Source organism: Macaca fascicularis, chromosome X (assembly GCF_037993035.2).
Source record: "Macaca fascicularis isolate 582-1 chromosome X, T2T-MFA8v1.1".
Taxonomy (NCBI): Eukaryota; Metazoa; Chordata; class Mammalia; order Primates; family Cercopithecidae; genus Macaca; species Macaca fascicularis.
In genome coordinates this window covers 160,458,066-160,484,278 of record NC_088395.1, presented here as the reverse complement: position 1 = coordinate 160,484,278, position 26,213 = coordinate 160,458,066, and the positions used below count along the sequence as shown (strand labels likewise).

Sequence of the window (26,213 nt, the reverse complement as noted above, 5' to 3'; positions counted from 1 at the left end):
TGTTTGTTTGATTGAGATAGAGTCTCACTCTGTTACTTATGCAGAGTGCAGTGGCTAGATCATAGCTCACTGTAGCCTCGACTTCCTGGGCTCAAGAAATCCTCCTGCCTCAGCCTCCCTAGTAGCTGGGACCACAGGCACATACTGTCAAAGCCGGCTAATTTTTTTTTTTTTTTTTAGACAGAGTTTTGCTCTTGTTGCCCAGGCTGGAGTGCACAATGGCGCAACCCGGGCTCACCGCAACCTCCGCCTCCGGGGTTCAAGCGATTCTCCTGTCTCAGCCTCCCGAATACCTGGGATTACAGGCTCCTGCCACCACAACCGGCTAATTTTTGTATTTTTAGTAAAGATGGGGTTTCACCATGTTGGCCAGGCTGGTCTCAAACTCCTGACCTCAGGTGATCCATCCATCCATCTTGGCCTCCCAAAGTGCTGGGATTATAGGAGTGAGCCACCATGCTAGGCCTGGCTAAAATTTAATAATTTTTTTTTTTTTTTTGGTCGAGACCGGGTCTCACTATGTTGCTCAGGCTAATCTCGAACTCCTGGCCTCAAGTGATCCTCCTCCCTCAGCGTCCAAAAGTTCTGGGATGACAGGCTTGAGTCAAGACACCTGGCCAAGCCAATTCTTTTTTTGGGGGGTGGGGGGTGGGTAGAAATACTATGTGGTGGGGAACGGTAGCTCATGCCTTAATCTCAGCGCTTTGGGAGGCTGAAGCGGGTAGATCACTTGAGCCCAGGAGGTGGAGACCAGCACAGGTAACATAGTGAAAACCCACCTCTACCAAAAGATACAAAAATTAGGGGTGGGGGAGAAAAAAATTACAAAAATTAGCTGAGCGTGCTGGCACACAGCTGTACCACACCTGTAGTCCCAGCTACTCGGGAGGCTGAGGTGGGAGAATCGCTTGAGTTCAGGAGGTGGAGGCTGCAGTGAGCTGAAATCGCGCTGGTGCACTCCAGCCTGGGCAACAGAGTGAGTCTCTGTCTCAAAAAAAGGAAAGAAGGAAGGGAGGGAGGGAGGGAGGGAGGGAGGGAGGGAGGGAGGGAGGGAGGGAGGGAAAGAATAAATACTATATAGTAAATTGAAATGGGCAAATGTGATGAAGAATGGCTGCGGGTACTGAGTTACACTGGTGATCCTGAAGGCCTCTTGGAGGTGACATTGGAGACAAGGTCCTGATGACGAGGAGGAGCTAGCCCATGGGAAAGTTTGGGGACAGTCTTACAAATAGAAGAGTAAGTGCAAAGGGCTGGGGTCAGGCTGCCCTTGGTCGGAAGCAGAGAGAAGGTCCCAGCGACCACAAAGAATGAGGGAGCAGGCAGGTGGGGTAAGAGGCAAGGGAAGGAGCTGGGAGTTAGGTCACACTGGACTTTTAGAAGATAGACCAAGGAGTTTGGACTTTAGTCAAGTGCAAAGGGAAATCATTTTAGGGTTTTAAGCAGGGATGTGATCCCATGCATTTTTTTTTTTTTTTTTTTTTTTTGAGGGAGTCTCACTCTGTTGCCCAGGCTAGAGTGCAGTGGCACAATCTCAGCTCACTGAAACCTCCACCTTCTGGGTCCAAGTGATCCTCCTGCCTCAGCCTCCTGAGTAGCTGGGATTACCGGCGTGCACCACCACACCCAGCTAAGTTTTGTATTTTTAGTAGAGATGGGGTTTCACCATGTTGGTCAGGCTGGTCTGGAACTTCTGACCTCAAGTGATCTGCCTGCCTTGGCCTCCCAAAGTGCTGGGATTACAGGCATGAGCCACCGCGCCCAGCCCCATGCAATTTAAATTAGAATTAAAAAGTCATTCTGCGCTGTGGTGAATAGGTTGTAGAGGGGAAAGTGTAAAAGAGAATCAGCCAGGAAGCTGTTGAGGGCGGTCAAGGAAAGATGCTGGCTTCCACTGCAGACTAGCAGTGGAGAGCAAGAAGTGGGCTGATGTGGAACTTATTTCAGAGGGAAACCCAACAGGATTTGCTGATATAGTTCAGTGTTCAATCCTTCCTTATGACTGCAAAGGAGGAAAATAGGTTGTCCAAACATGACAAACACTGTTGGAAATTTTATGTCACTTCATTTATTCATTTTTTATTTGCATTATTTTTCTTTTTGAGACAGAGTCTCCCTCTGTCGCCCAGGCTGGAGTGCAGTGGTGTGATCTTGGCTCACCACAACCTCCACCTCCCGGTTTCAAGTGATTCTCCTGTCCCAGCCTCCCGAATAGCGGGGACTACAGGCACGCACCACCACATGCAGCAAATTTTTGTATTTTTAGTAGAGACGGGTGTTTCACCATGTTGGCCAGGATGGTCTTGAACTCTTGACTTCAAGTGATCCACCCGCCTCGGCCTCCCAAAGTGCTGGGATTACAGGCATGAGCCACCGTGCCTGGCCTGATGTCACTTTAAATACTTTTTTTTTTTTGGTATTGTAAATGTCATAAAAGACCACTTTGGAAAAATTGGAGGGAAAACACAAAAAGGAAATTAAAATCACCCACCATACTATTAGCAGAGATCATGAGGATTTACATGTTGCTGTATTGTTCTAGGATTTCTCTACATATGTACTGTAAGAGACTAAGTTGGCATTTTCTTTTATTTTTTGAGGCAGGGTCTTGCTCTATCAGCCAGGCTGGAGTACAGTGGGGCGACCACGGCTAACTGTAGCCTCTGCCTCCCGGGCTCAGGTTATCCTCCCATCTCAGCCTCCCTAGTAGCTGGGACCACAGGTGTGCACCATCACACCCAGGTAATTTTTGTATTTTTTGTAGAGGCAGGGTTGCCCAGGCTGGTGTCGAACTCCTGGGCTCAAGCAATCAACCCTCCTCAGCCTCCAAGAAGCTAGTTCTACAGGCACGCTCCACTGCGCCCAGTTAATTTTTAAAATTTATTTTTGTATTTTTTGTAGAGATGGGGTCTCACTATGTTGCCCATGTTGGTCTTGAACTCCTGGGCTCAACTGATCCTCCTCCCTTGGCCTCCCAAAGTGCTGGGATTACAGGCGGGAGCCACTTTGCCTGGCCTAAACTGGCATTTTCTTTTCTTTTTTTTTTTTTTTTTTGAGACGGAGTCTCGCTCTGTCGCCCAGGCTGGAGTGCAGTGGCGCGATCTCGGCTCACTGCAAGCTCCGCCTCCCGGGTTCCCGCCATTCTCCTGCCTCAGCCTCCCGAGTAGCTGGGACTACAGGCGCCCACAACCGCGCCCGGCTAATTTTTTGTATTTTTAGTAGAGACGGGGTTTCACCGTGGTCTCGATCTCCTGACCTTGTGATCCGCCCGCCTCGGCCTCCCAAAGTGCTGGGATTACAGGCGTGAGCCACCGCGCCCGGCTAAACTGGCATTTTCATACTCAAGAGTTGTGCAGTCTGATTTTTCACGTTATATTAGACCTAGACCCACTGCCAGTACTTTCGTTCAAGGCCCTGTCATTTTTCGCCTCCGTGCAGGCCTTCTGCTGACAGGTTCCCGCTCTGCACAGCCCACCCACTCTAAAACGCTTCCTGTAAAATGCAAATCCAATGCTTCACAATCCATGGTGAAGCCTCCTTGGTTGGGCAATGGGGTCGAGGGCGAGCAGTATCCTTGGGGGTTACCAGACCCTGCCACCCTCCCTCCGCGAATCGCAGCATGGATGTTGTGCCACATCTCCTGCGGATCTTGGGTCCAGGTAAGAAACAGGGCGGGAAGCGTCCAGGCACCCCAGGGCCTCACTGGGGCCCCCAGGGCCGAGGCGGCAGGCCCTGCCAGCGCAGGCGCGCTAGGATCACAAGGTGCGGTTAGGGGCGGAGCCTCGCGGGGTGCGCCTCTGGGCTAGGCGTCCACGGTGTCTTCAAAAGCCCCGTCAGGGCTGGCTTCCTGGGGCCTGACCGATTGTGGGTCAGTTTGCACCAGCGCCCTGGGATCGAGTTACAAGCGAAGGGGCAGAGTTTCTGGAGGAAACCGCAGCCTCTCAACCGCTGACCGGGTCTCAGAAGGCCCCAGGCAGGGCCGCTTGGCGGGAACTGACCACGCGCCAGGCAGGCTCTCCAGGGACCTGCGCAGGCGCGTGTGGAGGGAGTCGTGCGCAGGGGGAGGGGCTTCAGGAAGGAGCCACAGAAAGGGCGGGGCGTGGGGCCTGCGCTTCGTGGGTGGAGTCGGAGCGGCGCGGCGGCGGTCATGCGGGAGGCGGAGGCAGACGCAGGCGGAGGCGCAGATGGCGGGGATGGCCAGGGTGGCCACAGCTGCCCCGGGGGCGCGGACACAGCTGCAGCTCCGGCCAGTGGAGCTCCCCCACCGCACGCGCCAGGTCCCGGCAGAGACGCCGCGTCTGCGGCCAGGGGGCCAGGAATGCGGCCGCACATATTGTGTCCTTTCCGAGGGGAGGCCAAGGAACGGTCTGGGGGCTGCTTGCGGCGGGGCGAGGGCAGGACTCGGGGAGAAAGAAAGGAGGGCGGGGCGGGGCGGGGGCCGACGGAAAGGGAAGCAGGGGGACCAGGGGCTGGGGTATACGGTCAGGGGTGGTTGGAGGAGGGGAAGAAATTGAAATGGAGGAAGAGAAGCTCTGCCAACGGTGGCCTGGGCGAGGTAAGGAGTGAAGCGGGTGATGCTGGGCAGGGTGACCTGAGACGGGGCTTCAGAGGAGCAAGAAGGCCTGAGACATAGGCAAAGTCGCATCAGATGGCACCTTAACCGAATGACTCCCAGCACCCTCAGCGTGCCTTTCCCAACCCCCTTGGAGGCGGAAATCGCCCATGGGTCCCTGGCTCCAGATGCCGAGCCCCACCAAAGGGTGGTTGGGAAGGAGCTCACAGTGAGCGGCAGGATCCTGGCCATGTAAGTTCTGAAGGGGACCGGGGTTGGGGTAGGCGGCCGACGGAGACATGGGGAACACCCAAGGATGAGCCCTAAGGAGCGCCAGGTGCGCTGGGCTGGTCTCTGCCTGAGGGGCTGTGTAATGACAGGGCTCCCAAGGGTTTGCTGTAATGGGTGCCTGAGGGGCAGAGCGAGGGACCAGGAGTTGCTACCTCCAATTTGATTTTCTTTTCCCCTTTTAGCCGCTGGAAAGCTGAAGACTGCCGCCTGCTCCGAATTTCCGTCATCAACTTTCTCGACCAGCTTTCCCTGGTGGTGCGGACCATGCAGCGCTTCGGGCCCCCAGTCTCCCGCTAAGCCTGGCCTGGGAAAATGGGGCGAGGTCTCACTTTACCTCTCCTCCTAGGCAGTGCATCATCCATCCTTCCCTAGGGCAGGAATTCCCAGTTGCTACTTTCTTGTGAGGTCCTCATGGTCGGCTTGTACTGGCCTTTGGGTGCTCCGGGGCCCTTTGTTTTATCTGGTTCTTAAATGTTTGTTACTACAGAAAATAAAACTGAGCTACTATTCCAAGTCTGAGTTTATTTTCAGCTGCAGCACCTCCCAATATTCTTGTCGTTGTGCTTGGGTTGCAGGGGAGGTTCCAGAATTCAGATATTCAAGGAGTACGAGGAAATTGAAGACAATTTAGGAAATGGAAGAAAATGAAAATCAATTGGGTTCTGTCATTCGGGATTAACTACTGTCAACATTTTGGAATACTTCCTCAGTTTTACAGTTGCATTTACGTAGTAAATGTGTAACTAATATACACCACATAATATTTGCAAGTTTAGTGTTAAATTTTTTTTCCTTATTTTCAAATCTAACATGAGCTGTTTTCCTGTAACGATCAGTGAAGAAAGTGCTGGGGCAATTAACTAGTGTCTGGGGCAAGGATTTGGCTCCCTGGAAAATACAGTGTCTCCAGCCTTGCTAAACTCAAGTCTTAGGGCTCTTTCATAGATTCTATCAGATTTTCTGAGTGGAAAGGAAGAAGTACAACTGCTTTTATTCTCAGAAAACATGGAAATGGTTTGATCCTTTTGAATCTTGTTTTGAAGATGTGCTGTGTGGGACCAGAGCAGCTCTTAGTGTAGGCTTCAGTTTCCCTCTACGGAAGCAACAAACACCATTCTGGGCACCCTGGCCAATGCTCCCTAGGTGAACATGAGCTTCTCTATCCTGGTGGATGGGGAAAGCTGCTAGTCCCTGTCCTGCTTGCACACTGGAGTTACCATTCATCCTCTCCTGCTGGGGTGATGGCCTTCCCTGGCCTTGGGTAGCTTCCTCATGTGCCTGTGCTCACCAGTAGTCGTAGTCTGCTCAATACTGGAGCAGGAGCCTCTGTGGATATCCAGGGTTCTTTCCCCGTGCAGCTCTCTTCTCTCTGGTTCTCTGCCCTGCAAACACCAGCTGCTGGGATTCTCTGAATCAGTTTCAACTCCTAAAGTCCGAGTGTCTGCCAGGCTCCACCAGGAAACTCCACACACGACACTGGGCCAGCCGCATGACTTACCTTGTTTCCCAGTTCACACACCTCACTGTCCCTCACTGGCCCACAGCCAGTTTCTTTACACTCTGCAGTCCATATATTTTGTCTGGTTTGGGGGGTTCTTTCATGTGGCAGGACATATTCAGTCCCTATTACTCCATATGGAGGAACAGTTTCCCTTTGTAGAATCTGGGGAGCTCTGCCAGTGGTGGCGTTGGTGCTGGTCTTCAGCTTATGAAGATGATACTTTCCTCTCCCCCTTTCTTAATATTTTTAGACTAATTATTGATGAATAGTTGACAGTACAGATCTTTCACTTTTTTTTTTTTTTTTGAGCCGGAGTTTCACTCTTGTTTCCCAGGCTGGAGTGCAATGGTGCGATCTCGGCTCACCGCAACCTCTGCTTCCCGGGTTCAAGCAATTCCCCTGCCTCAGCCTCCCAAGTAGCTGGGATTACAGGCATGCGCCACCATGCCCAGCTAATTTTGTATTTTTAGTAGAGACGGGGTTTCTCCATGTTGGTCAGGCTGGTTTCAAACTCCTGACCTCAGGTGGTCCACTGGCCTTGGCCTCCCAAAGTGCTGGGATTACAGGTATGAGCCACCACGCCCAGCCAATTTTTTTTTTTTTTTTTTTTTTTTTGATACAGGGTCTGGCTCTGTCACCTAGGCTGGCACAATCATGGCTCACTGCAGCCTTGTTCCCCCAGGCTCAAGCAATCCTCCCACCTCAGCCTCCTGAGTAACTGGGACCACAGGCATGCGCCACTACGCCAGGCTCATTTTTTATTTTTTGTAGAGAGAGGGTCTCGCTATGTTGCCCAAGCTGGTCCTGAACTCCTGGGCTCAAGTGATCTTCCCGCCTGGGCCTCCAAAAGTGCTGGGATCACAAGTGTGAGCCACCACACCTGGCCCCAATTTAGTTCTGTTCCCCTTCCTCTTCCTCTCATGATGCTTCTGTTAGATTCCATTAATTTCTGAAGGATTTCCCCTGAGGTTAAAAACTGTCTTGTTTTCCTGTGGCTTAGTTGTTATTATCATATGATGGTAATATTTTCAACCATCTCCCTTACCTCTGTCCCCTGTCCAGATGGTTCTGTCTGGGCCGATGGCACAGCTGTCATCCCACAACTTCTCTTTATCCTGGGCTACAATCCAGTCCTGCCTCACACGTCCATCTCTTTATTATTTTACTCCTTATTTGTGCAGTTGGTTGTTACGTGGACGTGTCTAGTTTTGGTAAATACCTACAGTCCTGTAACCACCACCACTGTCTGGCACTGTGGCCCCATAGCTGGACAGCTGGAACTGGCAGCTTTTAAACCCAACTCAGGTGGCCTCCAAGCTGTCCAAGTCACCCTATTTAAAATTGCATCTCACTTGGCTGGGCACAGTTGCTCACAACTGTAATCCCAGCATTTTGGGAGGCCAAGGCAGGAGGATCACTTGAGCCCAGGAATTCAAGACCAGCAAGACTCCATCTCTACTAAAGAAAAAAAAAAAAAAAAAAACAGCTGGGTATGGTGGCAAGCACTTGTAATCCTAGCTACTCAGAAGGCTGAGGCAGGAGGATCACTTGAGCCCAGGACATCAAGGCTGCAGTGAGTTGATTTTGCCACTACACTCCAGCATGGGAAACAGGGCAAGATCCTGTCTCAAAAAAAAAAAAAAAAAAGCCAGGCATGGTGTCTCACGCCTGTAATCCCAGCACTTTGGGGTGCCGAGGCGGGCGGATCACGAGGTCAGGAGATTGAGACCATCCTAATACAGTAAAACCCTGTCTCCACTAAAAATATAAAAAATTAGCTGGGTGTGGTGTTGGGCACCTGTAGTCCCAGTTACTCGGGAAGCTGAGGAGGAGAATGGCGTGAACCCGGGAGGTGGAGCTTGCAGTTAGCTGAGATCATGCCACTGCACTCCAGCCTGGGCAACACAGCAAAACTCCGTCAAAACAAAACAAAACAAAACAAAAAACCATAAAAAGTAAAAATAATAAGATTCCATCTCACCTGGCCAGACACAGTGGCTCATGCCTGTAATCCTAATACTTTGGGAGGCTGAGGGGTGAGGATCACTTGAGGCCAGGAATTCAAGACCAGCCTGAACAACACAGTGATACCCTATCTCTATTTAAAAAAAAAAAAAAAAAGGGCCTGGCATAGTAGAGTGTACTTACACACCCAGCTACTCAGGAGGCTGAGGTGGGAGGATCACTTGAGCCCAGGAGTTTGAGACTGCACTGAGCTGTGATCTTCCACTGCACTCCGGCCTGGGCAACAGAGCTATACTCTGTCTCAAAAAAAAAAAAAAAAAAAAAAAAAGTAAATTGCATGTCACCTTCCCCCCACCTGCATTACTTAACAGGCCTGGGAGTAAGACTTTGGTAGGTGCACCATGATGGGTGCCACAACCTTGACAGTACATAATTGTCAGGTTTTGAAGGAGTTGGCCACAGCTGAAACCACTGGAGGGTTCTAAACAGTGAGGCAACATGATCCACCTTATATCATAACAGGATCTCTCTGCTTCCCACGCTGAGAACAGGCTGGAGAGAGCCAGGGCAGAAGCAGGGAGACTGGCATCCAGGCAGAGATGATGGCACAGGAGAGCTGGGTAGGGCTGGTGGAAGGGAGGAGAATCTATCTATCTTGAATCTGTCTTGAAGGTAGAGCCACCGGGGTTTGCTGATGGGTCGAGCATGGCCCTGGACCTCCCCAGACCCTCTGGGACCCTGCAAGGAGTGGTCCTTTCTCCCATAATGCAGCTCTAGCTCATGCAGCATCCACAGGTCTACTGACCTGCCCCAAAGACAGAGCCCCACATGGACGACATTTTCCCAACATTTAATTAGGAAAAAACATTCCATGAACAAAGAAAAACTCATGCAACTAAGAGGAGAGAATGGGGGGTCTGGGACCGTGAGACAGGGTCAGATTCCTCAGAGGAGGCAGAAGACACGGAATAGTAAGGCACGGCCGCCTTGGCCCCTCAGGGCGGGCGCTGGACGGAGCGGGCGCTGAATGGGGCGGCTGAGTGAGTCGGAGCAGGTGCAGACAACACTGAGGACATTTGGCAGTAGGCTCAGGAGGAGCAGCATTCTGGGGCCCCTAGGCCTAAGTCAGGCCCTGGCACAAGCCTGGGTCCAGTCCTCCAGATGCTCAGCGAGAAGAGGGCCCCAAGGTGCTTGAGGGGCAGGGACCCTGTGGCCCAGTGTGGCACAGCCACAATTCTGAGGAAGCTTTAGAGACCTCACCCCAAGTGCCACTGGTACTGTGACCCCGCCTTGGAATGCGTGGGGTCAGCCATGGCAGGGTTGAGGTGCCAGAGGCCAGACCAAGGCTGATAATGCTACACAAAGGAGCCCAGACGGGTGGCAGGGCCCAGGACAGCTCAAGAACAGGCAGGTGAGTGAGGCTGGTGACATCCCGTGGGGGACACATATTTACAGATGGAGACGGAGGCGGAGTTTGATTCAATAAATAGGCAGAGGGATATAAATAGCAGGGAGGGCGGGTCTGTCCCAACACCTGGGCACAGGGCAGGAGGGTGGGGGTATTGCTGCTGCTGGGATGGGGGCTCATCCTGTCACCCCTCCCCCTGCAGGGCCCAAAGCAAGGCACTAATGAAGGGGGCCTGGGTGTGCTGGGGGCATCCTGGCCAGGGTGACCTGCTCCATGATACCCAATCCAGGGCTCGGCCCGGGGACCCACGCTCAAGCCAGCCACTCCCCTGGATGGGAGGACGGCTCAGGACTGAGAAGCCCCTCCTCACCAATTCCACCACCCTTAGCTGTCACTGGACACGAGGTTGATGATCTGTTCCAGTTTCTGCCGTAACTTATGCTTCCGACAAGAGGCGTCTCGATCCAGAGCCGTGAGAATCTGGGGGAGAGGAATCCCCTGGAGCTGGGCTCTGTAGGGGGCGCAGCTCCTGCCGTGCAAAGTCCCCACTTCCCAGCTGGGCTCCTCCCTCCCACACGCCTCACCCCTCCGTCCTCCCCCGCAGCCCCTGTACAAACCCACCAGCTCTCCTCAGCCCCAAATGCCCCTCCGACAACAGCACTTTCTCCTCCTCTCCACGGCTAGGGGGCGACCTGGACTCTGGACTCGCCGTGCTGGATCCCCCTCCCATTACCTCCTAGCCCAAGCCTCCCTCACCAGGCCCCCGTGACCCTTGCCAGACCCAGTGAGTGTTCTGCAGGACACCATCCTTCACCAGCAGCAGCGCTGGAAGACAGAGCTGGCCACTGCCACTCCCTGACCTGTGAGGGGTCCTCACTGGCTCAGGTTGCCAGACCCCACCAGGCGCTCTCGGGCATCCTCCCTGCTGGCTGCCGCCGCCTCCCCTCCCCTCCCCTCCACTCTTTGTGTCCTGGGGCCCTGGGCTCAGTGCTTGGGCCACTTCTCCCTCCACACCCACTTGTGGCTTCCCTGTGAGCTCATCCAGGCTCAGGGCTTTAAATGCCATCCACAGGCTTGCAAATGTGTCTGGTCCAGACTCCATCCTAAAGTCCACACCTCTATGTCCTCCTGCCTCTGGCCATTTCTCATCACAAAGCCTGGCCCATCCCTTCCAGTGCTCAGGCCCTTTAACTTTTGCCCAGTGGCCACTTTGTACCCAGCCAGTGGCTTATCTCCTGGGTCCCTCAAATTCCAGCATCTACCTGTGATCCCAGAGAGCATCACCTGTGCCGGCCCCGGGCCCTGGTCAGGGGAGAGACCGTGAACAATCTAAGAAATAGGCTCGGCCTGGCGCGGTGGCTCAAGCCTGTAATCCCAGCACTTTGGGAGGCCGAGACGGGCGGATCACGAGGTCAGGAGATCGAGACCATCCTGGCTAACACCGTGAAACCCCGTCTCTACTAAAAATACAAAAAACTAGCCGGGCGAGGTGGCGGGCGCCTGTAGTCCCAGCTACTCCGGAGGCTGAGGCAGGAGAATGGCCTAAACCCGGGAGGCGGAGCTTGCAGTGAGCTGAGATCCGGCCACTGCACTCCAGCCCGGGCTACAGAGCAAGACTCCGTCTCAAAAAAAAAAAAAAAAAAAAAAAAAAAAGAAATAGGCTCTGTGTCCCTTCTGTCCTCAACCCTCACCAACCCTCCTGCCTTTGTCACTGACTACACCTTCAGGACCAAGTAACTGGGAGTCTGTGGGGATGACACACACCTCCTGGCGGTACTTGGTGACATAGAAATAGAGCTCGCTGAGTGCACTCAGGACATTGAAGTCGCTGGCATGGAGGCGGGACTGCTCCACCAGGTAAGCATCCATGTCCTGGTCGCTGATGGATGCCATCTTTGCAATGTCTCGATAATACCTGTTGGGACCCTGAGTATGTCACTCGGGCGATGTCACAAAAACTAGAACCCCTGCCCTCACTGCCCGGCCAGCCCCCGGGCTTTCTCCCTGTAGCTGGCCTGCCTCGGACAGGCAGCCCAGGGAGGGGCAGGTCCTGTCCTCTGCCACCCACAGCAGGGCAGAGCCCACCTCTCCACCCAGCTCTTGTAGTTGGGGATGTCCTTGGCATAGAGTAGTTTGTTGGAGGGCGAGTCCTTCCCCAGGCGGTGCTCGGATGTGGAGCAGGAGTCCATGAAGGTCTGGGCTACCACCGACAGGCAGGCATCCGTGATGCTGTTCTTGTGGATGTCGAACACGAACTGCGGGTTCTTGATCACATTCACCCAGAAGCGCAGCGGCAGGCTGTGGACAACAGAGGGTCACGCCCCTGAGGCTCCCTAGTTAGCCCGGGGGGCCCTTCCCATGTGCACATCTCTTTCCTGTCGGGCCGGCTCACATCTTGTCCAGAGGTGGTGAGAGCAACACATTTAGGGTGAACGGCCTTTCCTCAAAGTCTCAACCCCCTCCGCAGCTTCTCCTGTCACTGCTCTCACCACCAGCATCTCTACCTGGTGTGAGACCCCAGAGCACAAAGGCCCCACCACCACCATCCCACCCACCTGGGCAGCCCAGCTCCAAGACCGGACGCAATGGGCCCCTTGGCTTGATGGCACTGTCAGTGTCAGCCCCAGGCCAGGCCTCATTCCCTCCTGCCTGGATGCTACTCCAGGCCCTGGGTCTCAGCAGAGCCACCAGCATCTTTCGCCCACCCATCTCCAGACAGGTTGCTGGCAGCCCAGCACAGGGCGATACCAGTTGCTCTTCCAGGTGTGGCGCACGTCGGGGTCGCTGATCTGGCGCTGGTCGGCCTGCTCGTCCAGGAAGTCGAACATGTACTTGATGGCCAGGGGCAGGGCTGAGCCCCGGTGGGCTGTGCTGAACACTGTCTCAAAGAGGTCATCCACGAACTTCTGCAGTGTGCCCTGTGTGGGGCAGAGAGGCCACAGGCTATGAGGGAGCCAGGCTGGGATGTCCCCAGAGCAGGACAGATGGAGGCAGAAAGGTTTGGCAAAGAGCGGGGCTTCCCTACAGGGCCAGTGGCCTCTCAGATAGACCCGGCCTTGGTCTAAGGCTCAGAGTTCCCATAGCAAAGACCCTAAGAAAGGCCCACGGGACCCAAATGATCCATGGTCCCCTCCCCTGTAAGGCCGGGACAACCTCTGGGCTGAGGCCAAGGCAGAAGGCATCTAAGCATCTGTGCAGAGGCCCAGGTGGCGAGAGGCAGGCCCACACCTTGGTGGCCAGCAGCCGTGTCAGGTAGATCTCGGAGACCATCTTGCTGCCACGGTCCCCCTCACGATGGTCGGCATGGTCGTGGTTTTTCACCAGGTGCCACAATTTGGTGCCCGTCTCCTGGTCAGGCGTGATCATGGGTGCCCGTGAGCGGAGGCTATCAGGGCTGCTGGCTGTGCGGAGCAAGCTCTCTGGAGCAGAGAATGCATGTGACCCTTAGGCCAACACCTGGCCCCTGCCCCACTCTCCCGGGAGCCCAGCAGCCTGTGGGGACCCATCTGCCCTCACTGGCCGACCCTCCGTCTACACTCCACAGAATCACAGACCTCCCGATGGCACTTGGAAGGGGGGGGTTCCCTGGGACGGCTTAAGCAGCCTCGAAGGGCACACGGCCACCACAGTGAGGACACCTACCGTAGCGGCTGAGGGAGCGGGTGAAGGTGAAGGAGTTGGCCATGTTATAGGCAGATACTTGTTTGGGCACCAGTGCCACCAAGGAACCATCTGTCACCTGGAGGCCCCAGAGACAGAGGGGGGCAGTGCAGGAAGCTAAGAAGCCAAGGAGCCCCCACCCACCCACACCCAGGAGGGGAGCCCACGAGTCCAGGGAGAAGGGCAGGGGGAGCAAGGACCACCGCTCCTGTGTCCTGCTACAGCTCAAGGCAGGGTCCTGGCTCCCAGGTGGCCCTGGGGGTGAATGGGCCCCAACCCCTCACCTGGTAGTGGGCCAGTGAGTTGAGCCTCTTCCAGTCACACTCGATCTTGGTGGTGACATCCTCATCCTGGAGGATGATGCGAGTCATGCGGCCCTGGCGCCACTCTGTGGGCCACAGACAGCCCTTAAGATTATGCTGGAAGCCCCCAAGTCCCTGGCCCACTCCTCTTAGAGAACAGGGTTCAGGTGGGGAGCGGGAGAGCCCACGGAGGTCACACGGCACAGGAGGGTATGAGTAGGAGCCAGGAGGAGAGGGCGGGGACCTCACCCAGGTCCATGTCCTCAGCTTTGGGGCGCTGGGAGTACGGAATGCCCTTGTACACAGTGTCCAGCAGCTTATCTTTGGCCTGGGTGATGCTGTCACAGTTGAGAACCTTCACTGGGACTTGGGCACTGCCCTCGTTCTCCGGACACACGCAGTGCAGGGTCTGAGGGGAAAGCGGACCCCAGCGTCAGTCTAGGGTGAGGCCTCTCTCTGCGCCCGCACCTCTGGCCCGCCTGGCCCTGGGCTCACCAGTGTCTTGTAGTCAATCTGCTGCCGGATCAACTTGTCCTCGCTCAGGGAGTATCGCGCCTCGCCCGTGATGGCATCGATTGGGCCCTTCTCCATCTGCTGCTTGATGGCGCAGTAAAGCAGGAAGAGAGGCTCCCCAGCACACTCCTGCAGCCAGTGACAGGTACACAGCTGGCTGCCTGCCTTACCATCGGCTGGTCCTCAGCCACCACCTCCCTGCCGCCCACCCACCTGGCGCACCTTCAGAAACTTATGCAGCAGGAACGTGAACCAGTTGGTAAGCATCTTCTCAGCCACTGACTCTGTCCTAGGGCAAGAGAGGGGTGCTTGGGCCTGACAGAGGTGGGGCTTGGGCAGGGGGAGGGCCAGGCAGGACAAAGGCGTGGCCTGGATAGAGCGAGGCAGGTACCTGCGTAGCAGCAGCTTGGGATGGTTTTTACTCTCCAGGTTTTTCTCGATGAGGTCAGCCAGCAGTTGCTTGAGCAGCCCCGTGGCATAGTCGAGCCGGCTCTGCAGGGCCACCATGGTGAGCGAGGCCACGGTGCCGCGGTCGCGCATGGAGAAGCTGCTCTGGGCTTCCAGCGTGTGGATGAAGGTAAGCACGAAGGCGCGGCTGTGCAGCAGCTGCCCGAAGAGGCGCAGGGCCTTCTCCATATTGGGTGGCGTCTGTGGGGAGCAGGAAGTCTCAGAGAGTGGGGTCAGCCCTGAAGGGAACTGGTAGGGGCAGGCGAGGCAGAGGCTCACGTCCAGCTCCTTGAGCACCGGGTGGGCCTCGATGCCCGGGAAGAGCACGCGCACGGCATAGGTCCGGTAGTCCAGGAAGGGGATCTGCACCTCGTCCATGTGGTTAGTCAGCTCGTTGATGTCTGTCTGCAGCTCTGCAAAAGCTGGGGGTGGAGAGAGGGACTGAGTGGGCAGGAGGGAGGTCCCCAGCTTCCACACCACATCCCGCCCCACCTCAGGCACCTTCCTTGCACTCCAGAGCCACACGGGATTCCAGGTTGTCCATCTGCAGCTGCAGGCGCTTGAGGGTGCGGTCCGCGTCCTGAGTCTTGCGCTTGTAGGCCACCAGCACAGCTGTGATGGCCAGCAGCAGGAGCCCGCCCCCCGCTGCCAGCCCCATCATGGCCGGTAGGGTCAGTGCCCGCTCTGCCGAGATGTGCAAGGTGCCCAGCCAGAACTCCAGGCCACCCACCAGCACCTGTGGGGACAGGCCTGAGGTGAGCTGACCACCATGTCCACCCTGGGCTGCCCAGGGGGTCTCCCCATCCCCACCTACCATGACAGGCTGCCGGCCAGTCTGGCTGGGTGAGTCGCACAGGAGTTGTGTGTCCGAGACAGTGAGCGCACACGGCTGGCCTCCTATCAGCACAGTGTAGTTGAGGCGGGAGCTGCCGGCTGCTGCGGGAATCAGGTTCTTGCCCTGGGGGTGGAGGACAGCGTCAGCCCAGGGCTCTCCACTTTCCCGCCCCTCCCCACTCCCACACCGCCCGCACCTTCAGCACCACGTGGGAGCCCGGTTTGACATCCAGCACACCAGAGGGCCCCAGCGGCTCAAAGCTGGGGTCAGGGTAGTAGGTAAAGGAGGAGCGGTTGAGGGAGCGGGCGGTTTGCACGTGGTCCAGCAGGAAACCAAACTCATCAGGGTGCTCGCCTTGCGCCTGAGGCTGGGGCTGCCCAAGAAAGATGCCGGGGGCCTTACACAGCATGGCAGTGTCGTTGATCACCTGACATGTCTGTGGGGACAAAGGTGGACAGCCAGGCATGTGAAGCCATGGGCTGCAAGGTCGGGGTGGGGCGGGGCAGCTGGTACTCACGTTGGTGGTCTCGATGCCGCGGTACTTGGCACGGACCCGGGGCTCCTGGACCGTCAGCAGGTGTGTCCCGCTCACAGTGATGGCGGTGCTTCCGCTAGGGACAGGGCAGGGGCCTCAGGCTCCCTCCTCCAGTGCACCCACCCAGCCCTGGAGAGTGCTTGAGGCTGCCATGGCAGCCCAGGCCTTCCCTGACCCTGGATCACCTAGTGAGTGGTGGGTACTGTGCGGCCAGGACAGCTCTACCCCCTCTACCAATGAGGGCCCAGGCTCCAGGAGGGGCCCGACTGGAGCTCAGAGACCACTGAGTCCCTGAGCCCGCTGGACACTGCCGGGCTCCCCAGTCCCCCAGGGTCTTACTTGATGATGCTCCAGGTGGGCTCAAGGCGGGTGACGGTCGGGTCCTGAGTGTAGGTATAGAGGACTCCGGGGCTGGAGATGTTAGCCCGGTCAATGGCAAGTGTGATGGGGGCCTGGCTGGGGCCCAGGGTGGAGACGGGTGAGATGCACACGATCGCCTTGGCATCTCTCCTACATTGGCAAGTGGGGTGCTTGGAGTGGGTGGCCCAGGGCCTTCCACCACCCGTCCCCACGGCGCCCGACACAATGCCCAACCCAAAGCTGGCAGGGCCCCAGCCCACCTTACGAACTGGCACTCGCTGTCCCTCACAGTCACTGTGACCCTGCTGCCAGCATCCAGAGAGCTGCCTGAGATGGTGAGCCGTGTGCCCCCTGACGCCGGGCCACGGCTGGGACTCACTTGGTCAAATGTTGGGGTCTGTGGGAGAAGCTGCCCTGAAGGGAGGAGCCAGGCTGGGCTGCTCCACACGCCCCTTGCGGGAGAGAGAAGGGACAGGAAGGGGGAGGGCCAGCAGCCACGCACCACAAAGCTGTAGAGCTGCTCCGACTGTGTGCGGAAGTCAGCTGAACAGTCACCCACGCACAGCTCCACGGGCCCCGGCGGTGGGCTGGGCACCAGCGACTCCTCCATCTCACACACGATCCTAGGGCTCAGAGAGCGTCAGGGCCGGCCAGGCCACATACAGCCCGGGCACCCACACAGCCGCACTCACCTCTCAGCACTGATGTACTCAGCCGGGATAGAGTTGCAACGCACACCAGCCACCCGCAGGCCCACCTCTCGGGACAAGAGGCCCAGGTTCTCACCCATGATGGTGACCCGGGTGCCTCCCTCCTTAGGCCCCACAAGAGGGTGGATCTGTGGAGCACGATGGGCAGTGAGAGGGTTGGCTCAGGCTTCCAGGGGCCCTGTTGGCAGTGGGCAGGGGTGGTGAGGGACGCTGACCTGCGTGATGTGGGGGTGGCTGCACCGGGTGCCCTTCTGGCTCAGATGCATCCAGTTGGTCTTTGGGGCTGGGCAGTGGGTCCGCAGCTGGCACCTGTGCTCTGAGATGCACCAGCCACAGTTGAAGCGGGGATCAGCCTTGAGGCAGAGGCCACAGCTAGGCCGCTGCGCCCAGCACTTGTACAGGAGGGCTGCAGGCACAGAAGGCACTGCTAACGGAGCAGGCAGCCGCAGAAAAGTGGCAAGTGGGGAGCACTAGGGCCCCCAGACCCGACCCCAGCAGTGCCGACTGCCTTAGGAGGCAAGCTCCCTGGCCTGTGATGCCCTTCACCTCGGAAGCTGGGAGGCTTGTCTATGGGGAAGTCTCCATCCCAGACCACGGAAAAGTCCAGCTCGGTGTCACCATGCTCATCACCTTCATAGGAGTACTAGAGGAAAAGAACCCATGGGACCCCAGATAAGATGTGCAGAACCCCCCCACCAAGATTTTTACCAGCTATCCCCCTCCTCCAGGTACAGGAATCCCTAGCAGGAGACTCAGAGAGTTCCCTGCCAGGGAGCTGGGCATAGACAAGAACGATCCGCACCATGCCACAGCCCAGACCCCGAAGGGAGGCAGCGGGCAGGATCTCACCGAGGCATTCTGGCACTGCACACTGCTGCTGTTGAAGCGCACGGCAGGCACCCGCTGCTGCCGCCCCTGCACCCGCACCACGCACTCATAGTTCTTCTGGCCCGACTGCGGCTGAGGTAGGTTCTTAGCCCGCAAGGTAAGAGGCTGCATGACCCCAACGGGGATCAGGAGGTCCCCACTGGGCAGGATCTCAGGGCAGCCCTGGGGAGAAAGCACCTGTCAGCTGCACACAAGGCCACCCTTCTCCAGGCCTAGCCCAGAAAAGGCTAAAAGAAACTGAGAACACAGAAGCCAGTGACCCGCCCGCACCACAGAGCCCAGCCCCTCACACGCGGCGCCCGCCTCACCTCAGGGCTGCGGACCCTGCCCTCCTGGAAGGAGCACTCATGGGGGCGGCTGGTACAAGCGTGGCGGTACTTACACCAGTGGCAGGGGTAGGGGCTGCCAACACAGGACATGCACCTGGGGGGGAAGTGGCTTCAGAAATAACAGAGGAGGCTGCACTGCCCCTCACTGCTCCCCAACAGGACACATCGGGAACCGAAGGAAGAAGGCAGCCATATCAGGGGACAGAGAGATATGGGGATGTCAGGGGCTATCAGCACCTGACAGTTAGCCCCTGATGCCCCAGAAACAGTTGCCCTGCAGGTGTCGCCTGTCCCAGAGGTTCCCTCTATCCCCAGGGGTAGGGGTGGGTGCTGGGCCAGGTACTCACGACTGGAGGACGCTGCAATTGTAGAAGACAAAGTCAGCACCGGCGAACCTCACGCCTGTCTCCTTGGAGAGAAGCTGCAGCCGCACGGTGCGGGTGGCCCCTGCAGCAGTCCCCGGGTGGCCATGAACTCTCTGGGGGCAGGGAGAGGCCTCACCCTGCCCCACCCTGGGCAGCCCCAACCCACTGACCATGCCCTCTGGTAAGAGCTCGGAGCTCCTGGAGGGAGGGTGAGGGGCAGAGCAGTTCACCAGAGGGCAGCAGGATCGCCTCACTCTCCGCTACCTCCTCGAAGGTGCAGCTCACGCCTGCACTGAGGTCCGGCACATTATGCAGGGTGACGGTCAGCTGGGGGAAGCAGAGGGCTCAGGGCAGGGTGCACTCCCAGCACATATGGGCACACCCAGCCCGGCACCCCCAAGCTGCTCACCTGCACCCCAGGCGACATCACTGACACATTGTTGGGCCGGACCCGCACCTGGACACACTTGTTCAGTTCCTCAGCAAAGCCGTGCGGGGCAGAGGCGCCCGGACAGGCCCCTTCGCGGCAGCACCTGCACGGGGTCGGGCCAGAGGCGGTCCCGCCACTGCCCCGAGAGGGCCCAGGCCTGTCCAGCTCACAGTGCCAGGCAACAGCGAGCCTTGGCCTCGTCCCCGGGGGCCTGAGGGACGTCACTCGGGGTGGAGGTTCCGCTCATTAGCTGGAGAAAGTGGAGGAGGGTGGGGGAGGCCGCAAGGGCACAGCTGGGTGTGGCTGGCTCCCCCTGGCTAGTGGGGCCCTCCAACTCCCCAAGCAGGGGCCCCCGCCCTCACCTGTGCTGCAGCACACACCAACCACAGTGTGGGTCCCCGGAGCCCAGGCAGGCCGTGCAGCTCGGGTACTGCTCACAGGTCTCCACTGGAAGCTGGCTCACCTGAAGACAGCCACATCAGCACCCAGCCCGCCCCCACCCCACCACCCACCGCCACCCATCACAGGCCCACCTGCTTCTCACTCAGGAGATAGATGTGCTGGTGGTCCGGGCTGAAGAGCAGGTCTCGGAGGATGGGGCTGCCATCCACCACGGGGACTGTCTCATACAGGTGGGCATCCTGGGAGCCATCGACCCGCACCTGAGCCACAAGACCAGCCTGATGCCACCACAGCCTCCTGCACCTGGGACATTGTCTTCTCCGGCCAGAGACTTTGGAGGTTGTGGCTGAAGTGAAGTCAGGGCCTGGTGGGGTTCAACACTCACACCCACAGCCCTGAGGCCAGAAAAAGGAGGGTGCAGATGCCAGAAAATGCCCTCAGCAGACAGAAGAACAGAGTGATTCATGTTGCCCAGGGTCAGGGGATTCAGGGGAGGGGAAGAGCTAGAGGATGGCATTGATTACGGGAAGGAGGTAGTGGCGATGGTTGCACAACTCTGCAGATCCACAGAAACCCATTCAACTGTGCACTTTAATCGGGTGAATTGGATGGTGTGTGTTCAACAAAAGCTGCTACAAAGAACAAGAGGGTCCCAGGAACAGAGCAAGTGGGATGGGAGAGCTCAGCATCCTTCTCCACAAACCCTTCCCTGTGCCCCCAGACCAACTCTTGCCCTCCTGGGGGATGGCACTGCATCTATGAGGCAAGCAGGATGACAGCACTGCAGTCCCCCAACTCCTACCTATTCAGAACGTACCTGAGTGCTCAGGAGTTCACCTCCCCCTTCATGCCAAGCTACCCCCAGATCCCCAGTGGAAGCAGCCACAGCCGCAGGGCCCATGAGGGAAAGAACAGTGGGGCAGGCGCATGGATCTGGAAAGCCCTCTCTGGGAAAGTGACATTTTGGGTGGGAGGAGAAGGATGGGAAGTAGTGAGCCAAGGAGAGGGCAGGGACGAGTGGGTCCATCCGAGGGATGGGGAGGTTCAAGGGGCAGGGCATTTGCTCTCTTGTTCATTTAACAAAGAACCCAGCAATGACGGCTCAGCCCCAGCCCTGCTCTCGTGGCAGGGAGACCCCACAATAGGTCTGTTCTCTGTCCCCCGAGCCACAGGAAGCTGGCAATTCAGTCCACAGTGGGAACTGGCAACGGTGAGGGTGGGTGGCCGAGGGACCACCCGAGGAGCAGGGCCAGGCTCCTGGGACCCAGCCAGGGAAATCTCCCTCCCTGCACCAGCCATGTCCTCTCTTGTCCTATCCTCAGGGGTCTCCTGTGTGTTCCCACCACCAGCCTTGTCCCATATCTGAGACTGTCCCCACCCCCACACGCCCAGGGCTCTGGGGGCCACCTTCTTCAGGCTGCCGCTGCGCGTGCCAATGAAGACCACAGAATGCCGGCGGTAGGTGTAGGCGGCCACACTGGCCATGCCGTCGGTGCTGTCGGCCAGCAGGGGCAGCCCCTCGATCACGTGCAGGCCTCCCAGAGGCTGGTTCAACACCAGCCCGCAGAAGTTGCCGTTGATCTGCATGGGCTGGTGAAACAGAGGAGGGATCCGTGAGAGTCAGAGCTCCCCGGTGCAAGCACACAGCAGCCAGATGGAGGCTGGCAGTTCCTGTCTCCCAGAAGAGAGCGGGATCTAGAACCCAGTCCCCTCCAGGCAGGCCTGACTGCTCGCCCTAGGGTGCTCCAGAAAATTGGCAGCTATGGAGGGAGACAGAGGAGGGACAGCAGGGAGGGAGGAGCGAAGCCTGGGCCCACAGGACTCTCACTGGCTCAAGACAAGGGGCATCCAGGAGACGGAGCAAGAAGGAATGAGCTAGGAACGGAAGCAGAAGTGGGGCACTGGGCAGGCCAGAGAGAGGGAAGGAGAGGGCAGGGACCCCTGGAAGGGAGAAACAGGTGGGAGGGCAAAGGTGCCACTTCCAGGGCCATGGCAAAGCCTGGGACAGGATGACTGGCCGTGAGCCCAGGCCAGGCACGGCAGACCTGGGACAGGGCAGAGAACCAGTGTGGGGTGACGAGGGGCTCACAGTGTTGATGCAGGGCAGCTCCTTGTTCAGCAGCCAGGGCAGGGCCAGGGTGCCCTCCCCGCGATAGCAGGACTGGATACGGCGCCGGATGTGGGCATTGATGTTGCTGAGAGTGAAGAGGCAGAGGATGGTCTGCCGGGGTGGGCTGGCTCGGTTCTTCTGGCCCTGAGAGAAGATGGTGAAGAGGATGTCCTCGTCAGCCGGCACGCCCAGGGCCTGGGCCAGCAGCAGGCCAGGCTTGGCCAGGTGGGCGCTCTGCACTAAGCGGTACTCCACACCACGCCAGGAGCAGCCGATGGGGAATTCCACATATGAGTAGAACTCTGAGTCCCCAGCGCACATGCGCACGATCTTGGACGTGAAGAATTTCTCGCCCGCTGTGTCCAGCAGCGTCTGCTGGGTGTCCAGCTGCAGCGTCAGGAAGTACACGAAGGAGGCGCTGACGAAGCCGTAGATGTAGTAGATGTCAAAGGCAGGGTACAAGGACAGCGTGTCCGAGGGAATCTTGATCTGGGAGGAGACAAACTCATCCTGGTACACCTGGGGAGCAGGGAGAGAAGACAGCATTGGGTGAGGCCCTATGCCAACATCGCGGGCCACCACCAGCTTCCCTCTGCATTCCCCTCCTGCCCAGACGATCACAGAGGCCCAGGCCAGAAAAGCTGCATAGGGCAGGGTGATCAGCCTCCCTGCACACAGGGGACCCCCACAGCCTGGGCTCAGGCTGTTGTCCCACCCTCTGCAACCCGTCTGCATCCCAGACACTGAGGAGCCGAAAAGTCCCCTCTCAGAACAGGACTCTTCTGGGAGGCAGAGCCAGGACTTGATAGAGGAAGGAGGGAAGGAAGGCTCACGCACGAGACTGAACATGTCCACGCTGTCTTCATCACTGATGAGCTTGCGGGAGCTCAAGGTGGGGAAGTACTCCGACTTGCCATCGACAGCAGTGCCCACGAACAGCTTGCTGGGCCCCTGGCCCTGCTCCACAATGACACCAGCCATGGAGTCGGGCTCCTGGGCCCCCGACAGGTAGTGCTCCTTGCGGTGGTGCGGCTCACCCAGCTTGAAGAGGTCGTCCACGCGCAGGAACTGGCAGATGCCCTGCCAGATGCTGCCGCAGGCCACCAGGCGGCGGGCCGCATAGTCTATGAGCAGCAGCTTGTTGATGTTGTCCACGGGGGCCAGGCGGTGGGCACACACGCGCATGCTGGGGGGTGGGTAGCAGCGAGCGTTGTCCTCGATGGGCCCCGTGACATGGGCCCGCAGCTCAGTCAGGTTGGGGGCCAGCTTAAAGACTCGGTTCACTGCGCCCACGAACACCTCCCCAGTCACCCGGTGCACAGCCAAGTGGGTAAGCTTGGTATCTGTCACCACAAAGGCACGGAAGGGCCTGCTGCCCAGGGCCCCCCCCACGGCAAGGAACAGCAGCAGGAGGAGGCAGACAGAGGGCATGGCCGGCAGGCGCGCCGGGGGACAGGCCTGGGGAGAGACAGTGTGTGGGAGTCAGAGGCCTTGAGCCACAGAGGGCCGGGCCATTCACCCACCACCCCACCAAAGCCCCAGATGGCCACCGCGACAGGGAGAGAGGAGGGGCCTCCACCAGGGCGCATGAGTGAGCAGCCAGCGAGGGCAGGCTTGGGGGCCATCAATCGTCCCTCAGACCCCGTGCTGGAAAGGAGCCAGGAGGCCTCGCCTCAGCTGGGCCACACCCAAGGGGGCAGCAGAGCAGATGCTGGGAAAGGCCAGGCAGGAGGCCCTCTGGAACTGAGACCCCAGATGCCACATCTCAGAGCCCAGGGCAACCAACAGCAAAGAACAGCAAGCCCCAGGCCTCTGGGCTGTCCCCAACGCCTGAGCTGAGGGGAGAGGGAGGCAGGAACAGAACAATTGCAAGCTGGGGAAGAGGGGCAGGGGCAGGAACACCACCCGGAGTGGCACTGCCACCAGGAGCCCTGGGATAGAGATCTAGGGAAGGGAGGCCTGATGGAGGATCCAGAACCACCATGACCCCTGAAGGGGCCCCAGCTGCCTCCCTGACAAGGGCCTCAGCTGGCTGTCCAGGAGCCCGCTGTCTGGCCTCCCGGATGCAACACAAAGCCGAGTCCCGCCTGCCCCCTCAGCCACGCACCCAGACACACATTATATAGTCAAGCTCTGCTCAGGCACAGCCTGCGCGGCTCCCCCTCCAGACCCAGAGGTTCAGTGGGGAAGGGAATGTACAGGAGGCCCCACCTGCTGTTTGGAGTCCCAGGAGCCTTACAAAAGGAGGAGCAATGTCCCCAAATACAGTCAAGGCCTTGGGGAGACAGGGCAGGAGCCACAGGGACAGTGCTGGGACTGGCACTTAGCCCCCAGGCCACACCCAGCCAGCCCCAGGCTGCTAAGACAGCAGAGCAGTGTCTTGGCAGCCAACAGGGCAGGGCTCAGCGCTACCCTCTCAGTGCCAGAGCCCCCGGGGGCAGATAGGAGGTACCCAGCTTGGGGGGGGGGGCGGTGCAGGGAACCAAACCAAGGAGGCACAGGAGAGAAAAAGGAAAAAAAAATGCATTTGCCAGAACAAGGAGCAGGCCCAGCTTGAAACTGCAAAGTTTCAGCTCGGATTGATCACCTCTCCAGGGCTCTTTTGTCAGCTGGACCCTCATGCAACAGCCGGAGAAGAAAGGAAGACCAAAGAAAAGACAGGCCACATCCTGTCCTCACCTCCTCTACACCCCGGGAACACAAGCCTAGGAACAGGCTGGGGACAGGTAGGGAGGGAGACCTGGGGAGGCAGAATTTCAGGCCCAGCCCCCACCTGTAAGTGGCAACCTCGGGCATCACAGGTACAGCTGGGCCAGCAGAGAGCCTGAGGACGGGGCAGCCCCACGCAGAGACGCGGGTCCAGCGGACGCCCCCCAACACCCCCCACTGTGCTGCTGGTCCAGTTTGCCCGGGCCCCATCAGGGCACCCCTCGGCGGACTCGCGGAGCCCTTAGCGGGAGGGAAGTACAGCGTTGATCCTCCGAGGGGCCGCTCCCCTGCGACAAAGGGTCCTCTTTGGGCAAGGGGCTGGTCTTGGGTTGGCGTCCCCACCACGCAGGGCACAAGGAGCCGGGCAGGCCGGCGCCGACGGGCAGGGGTAGGGCCTGACTCCCACAGGCCGAGTCGGACCCCCGGGCTGCCGGAGCCCCGGGCCCGGAGCTGGCTGGCCCCGCACGGACGGCGAAGATGACGGCCACCTACCTGTCCCTCTGCTGGCTCCAGGTGACCGCCCTCTGGCCACGTGGACGCGCCCCCGAGCCCCACCGCGGCCCCGCTCGCGCGCCCCTTCGGCCTCGCCCCGCGCCCCGGGCCCCACGCGCGCAGCCGCCGCCACCGCCCACACACTGGGCCGGCCCGGGGGCCGCCGCAGCCTTTTAAACCCGGACCGTACCACCGCGCGGGGCGGGGGCGCCCGGGGACGCCCGGCCGAGGGGGACGCAACGGCAGGGGGCGCGGGCGGGGCCGCTGCTCCCCGCGGCCAGGGACCTCGTGCGCAGCCCCGACCCCCGCGACCTGCAGGGGGACCCGCCCGGCCAGCCGACCCCCTTCGCTCGATGGCCGCGTCCGCGGCGCGCGCCTCCCCCGCGCCCCGGCTCCCCGCCCGCCGCCTCGGGCGACCCCGGAACCCGCGCGCGCCCGCGCCACACCCCCTCGGGCCTGGGGCGCGCGCCCGCCTCGCCCCACCCTGGCGCTCGGAGACGCGCCCGGGGTCACCTGCCACCGGGGCGCGGCCTCGCTGGTCCCGGCCTCTCAGGTACACCGCCGCCGAGGACTCGCGCCCCCAGCTCAAGACACGCCCCCGACAGTCTCTAACCCGGAGGGCCTGCGGCGACAGCCGTCCAAACCAGCCCCTTCCCCGGCGATTCTGAACCCTGGCCTTTCTTCCTTCCCTTGCTTTATTTTTCCTTTTCTTTTTTTGTTTTGTTTTGACACAGGGTCTCGCTCTGCCACCCGGGCTGGAGTGCAGTGGTGAGATCATAGCTCACTGCAGCCTCGACTGCCCCAGGCTCAAACGATGCTCCCGCCTCAGCCTCCCAAAGTGCTGGGACTACAGGTGTGAGCCACCGTGTCCCGCTAAGGTTTTCCTTTTCATTTCCCTGATGACTAATGATGTTTAGCATCTTTTCATGTGCTTGTTGGCCTTTTGTATATGATCTCTGAAGAAATATCTATTCAAGTCCTTTGCCCATTTTTATTAACCATATATATGTATGTATAGATAGATAGATAAGATAGATTTTTTCCCCCCAAATTGAGGTCTCCCTTTATCACCCAGGCTGCAGTGTAGCGGCACTGGATCATGGCTCACTGCAGCCTCGACTTCCTGGGCTCAAGGGATCCTCCTGCCTCAGCCTCCCAGGTAGCTGGGACCACAGGCAAGCGCCACCACACCTGGCTAACTTTTCATATTTTTGTAGAGAGAGACAGGGTCTTGCTACATTGCCCAGGCTAGTCTTGAACTCGTGGGCTTAAGCAATCCTCCTGCCTCAGGCTTCCAAAGTACTGGGATTTGCTGGGCGCAGTGACTCACGCCCGTAATCCCAGCATTTTGGAAGGCCGAAGTGGGTGGATCACCTGAGGTCAGCAGTTCAAGACCAGCCTGGCCAACA

General features: G+C 58.7%; 2 protein-coding genes across 13 annotated transcripts; one reads left to right on the top strand and one right to left on the bottom strand.

Annotated features, from left to right (window-relative positions):
* The first annotated feature begins 4,115 nt into the window (after window positions 1-4,115).
* Window positions 4,116-5,350, top strand: LAGE3 (L antigen family member 3). Its single transcript, XM_005594992.5, has 3 exons — window positions 4,116-4,335; window positions 4,676-4,804; window positions 5,026-5,350. The coding sequence occupies exons 1-3, from the start codon at window positions 4,148-4,150 to the stop codon at window positions 5,138-5,140; spliced, it is 432 nt and encodes a 143-aa protein (XP_005595049.1). The 5' UTR covers window positions 4,116-4,147; the 3' UTR covers window positions 5,141-5,350.
* Window positions 5,351-9,143: 3,793 nt separating this feature from the next.
* PLXNA3 (plexin A3) lies at window positions 9,144-24,949 on the bottom strand. 12 transcript variants are annotated; one of them, XR_012430074.1, is made up of 33 exons: window positions 24,805-24,949; window positions 22,441-23,061; window positions 21,583-22,122; window positions 20,901-21,083; window positions 19,625-19,753; window positions 19,454-19,554; window positions 19,071-19,194; window positions 18,832-18,988; window positions 18,644-18,743; window positions 18,276-18,390; window positions 17,929-18,129; window positions 17,626-17,722; window positions 17,295-17,485; window positions 17,062-17,207; window positions 16,872-16,992; window positions 16,630-16,766; window positions 16,349-16,519; window positions 15,992-16,085; window positions 15,671-15,910; window positions 15,454-15,597; window positions 15,141-15,375; window positions 14,919-15,061; window positions 14,584-14,840; window positions 14,415-14,481; window positions 14,175-14,321; window positions 13,929-14,088; window positions 13,662-13,765; window positions 13,360-13,456; window positions 12,946-13,136; window positions 12,273-12,635; window positions 11,803-12,015; window positions 11,482-11,632; window positions 9,144-10,197 (listed from the first exon to the last, which is right to left on the bottom strand). XR_012430074.1 is itself a non-coding variant. In XM_065538387.2 (33 exons), the coding sequence occupies exons 2-33, from the start codon at window positions 22,467-22,469 to the stop codon at window positions 10,102-10,104; spliced, it is 5,055 nt and encodes a 1,684-aa protein (XP_065394459.1). In that variant the 5' UTR covers window positions 22,470-23,061; window positions 24,805-24,949; the 3' UTR covers window positions 9,144-10,101. The 12 variants fall into 12 exon arrangements, 8 of the variants coding, with proteins under 8 accessions (XP_065394459.1, XP_005595048.3, XP_005595047.3 ...); XM_065538387.2 differs by having other exon boundaries at window positions 12,466-12,635; window positions 22,437-23,061; XM_005594991.4 differs by having other exon boundaries at window positions 12,423-12,635.
* Between the last annotated feature and the right edge of the window lie 1,264 nt (window positions 24,950-26,213).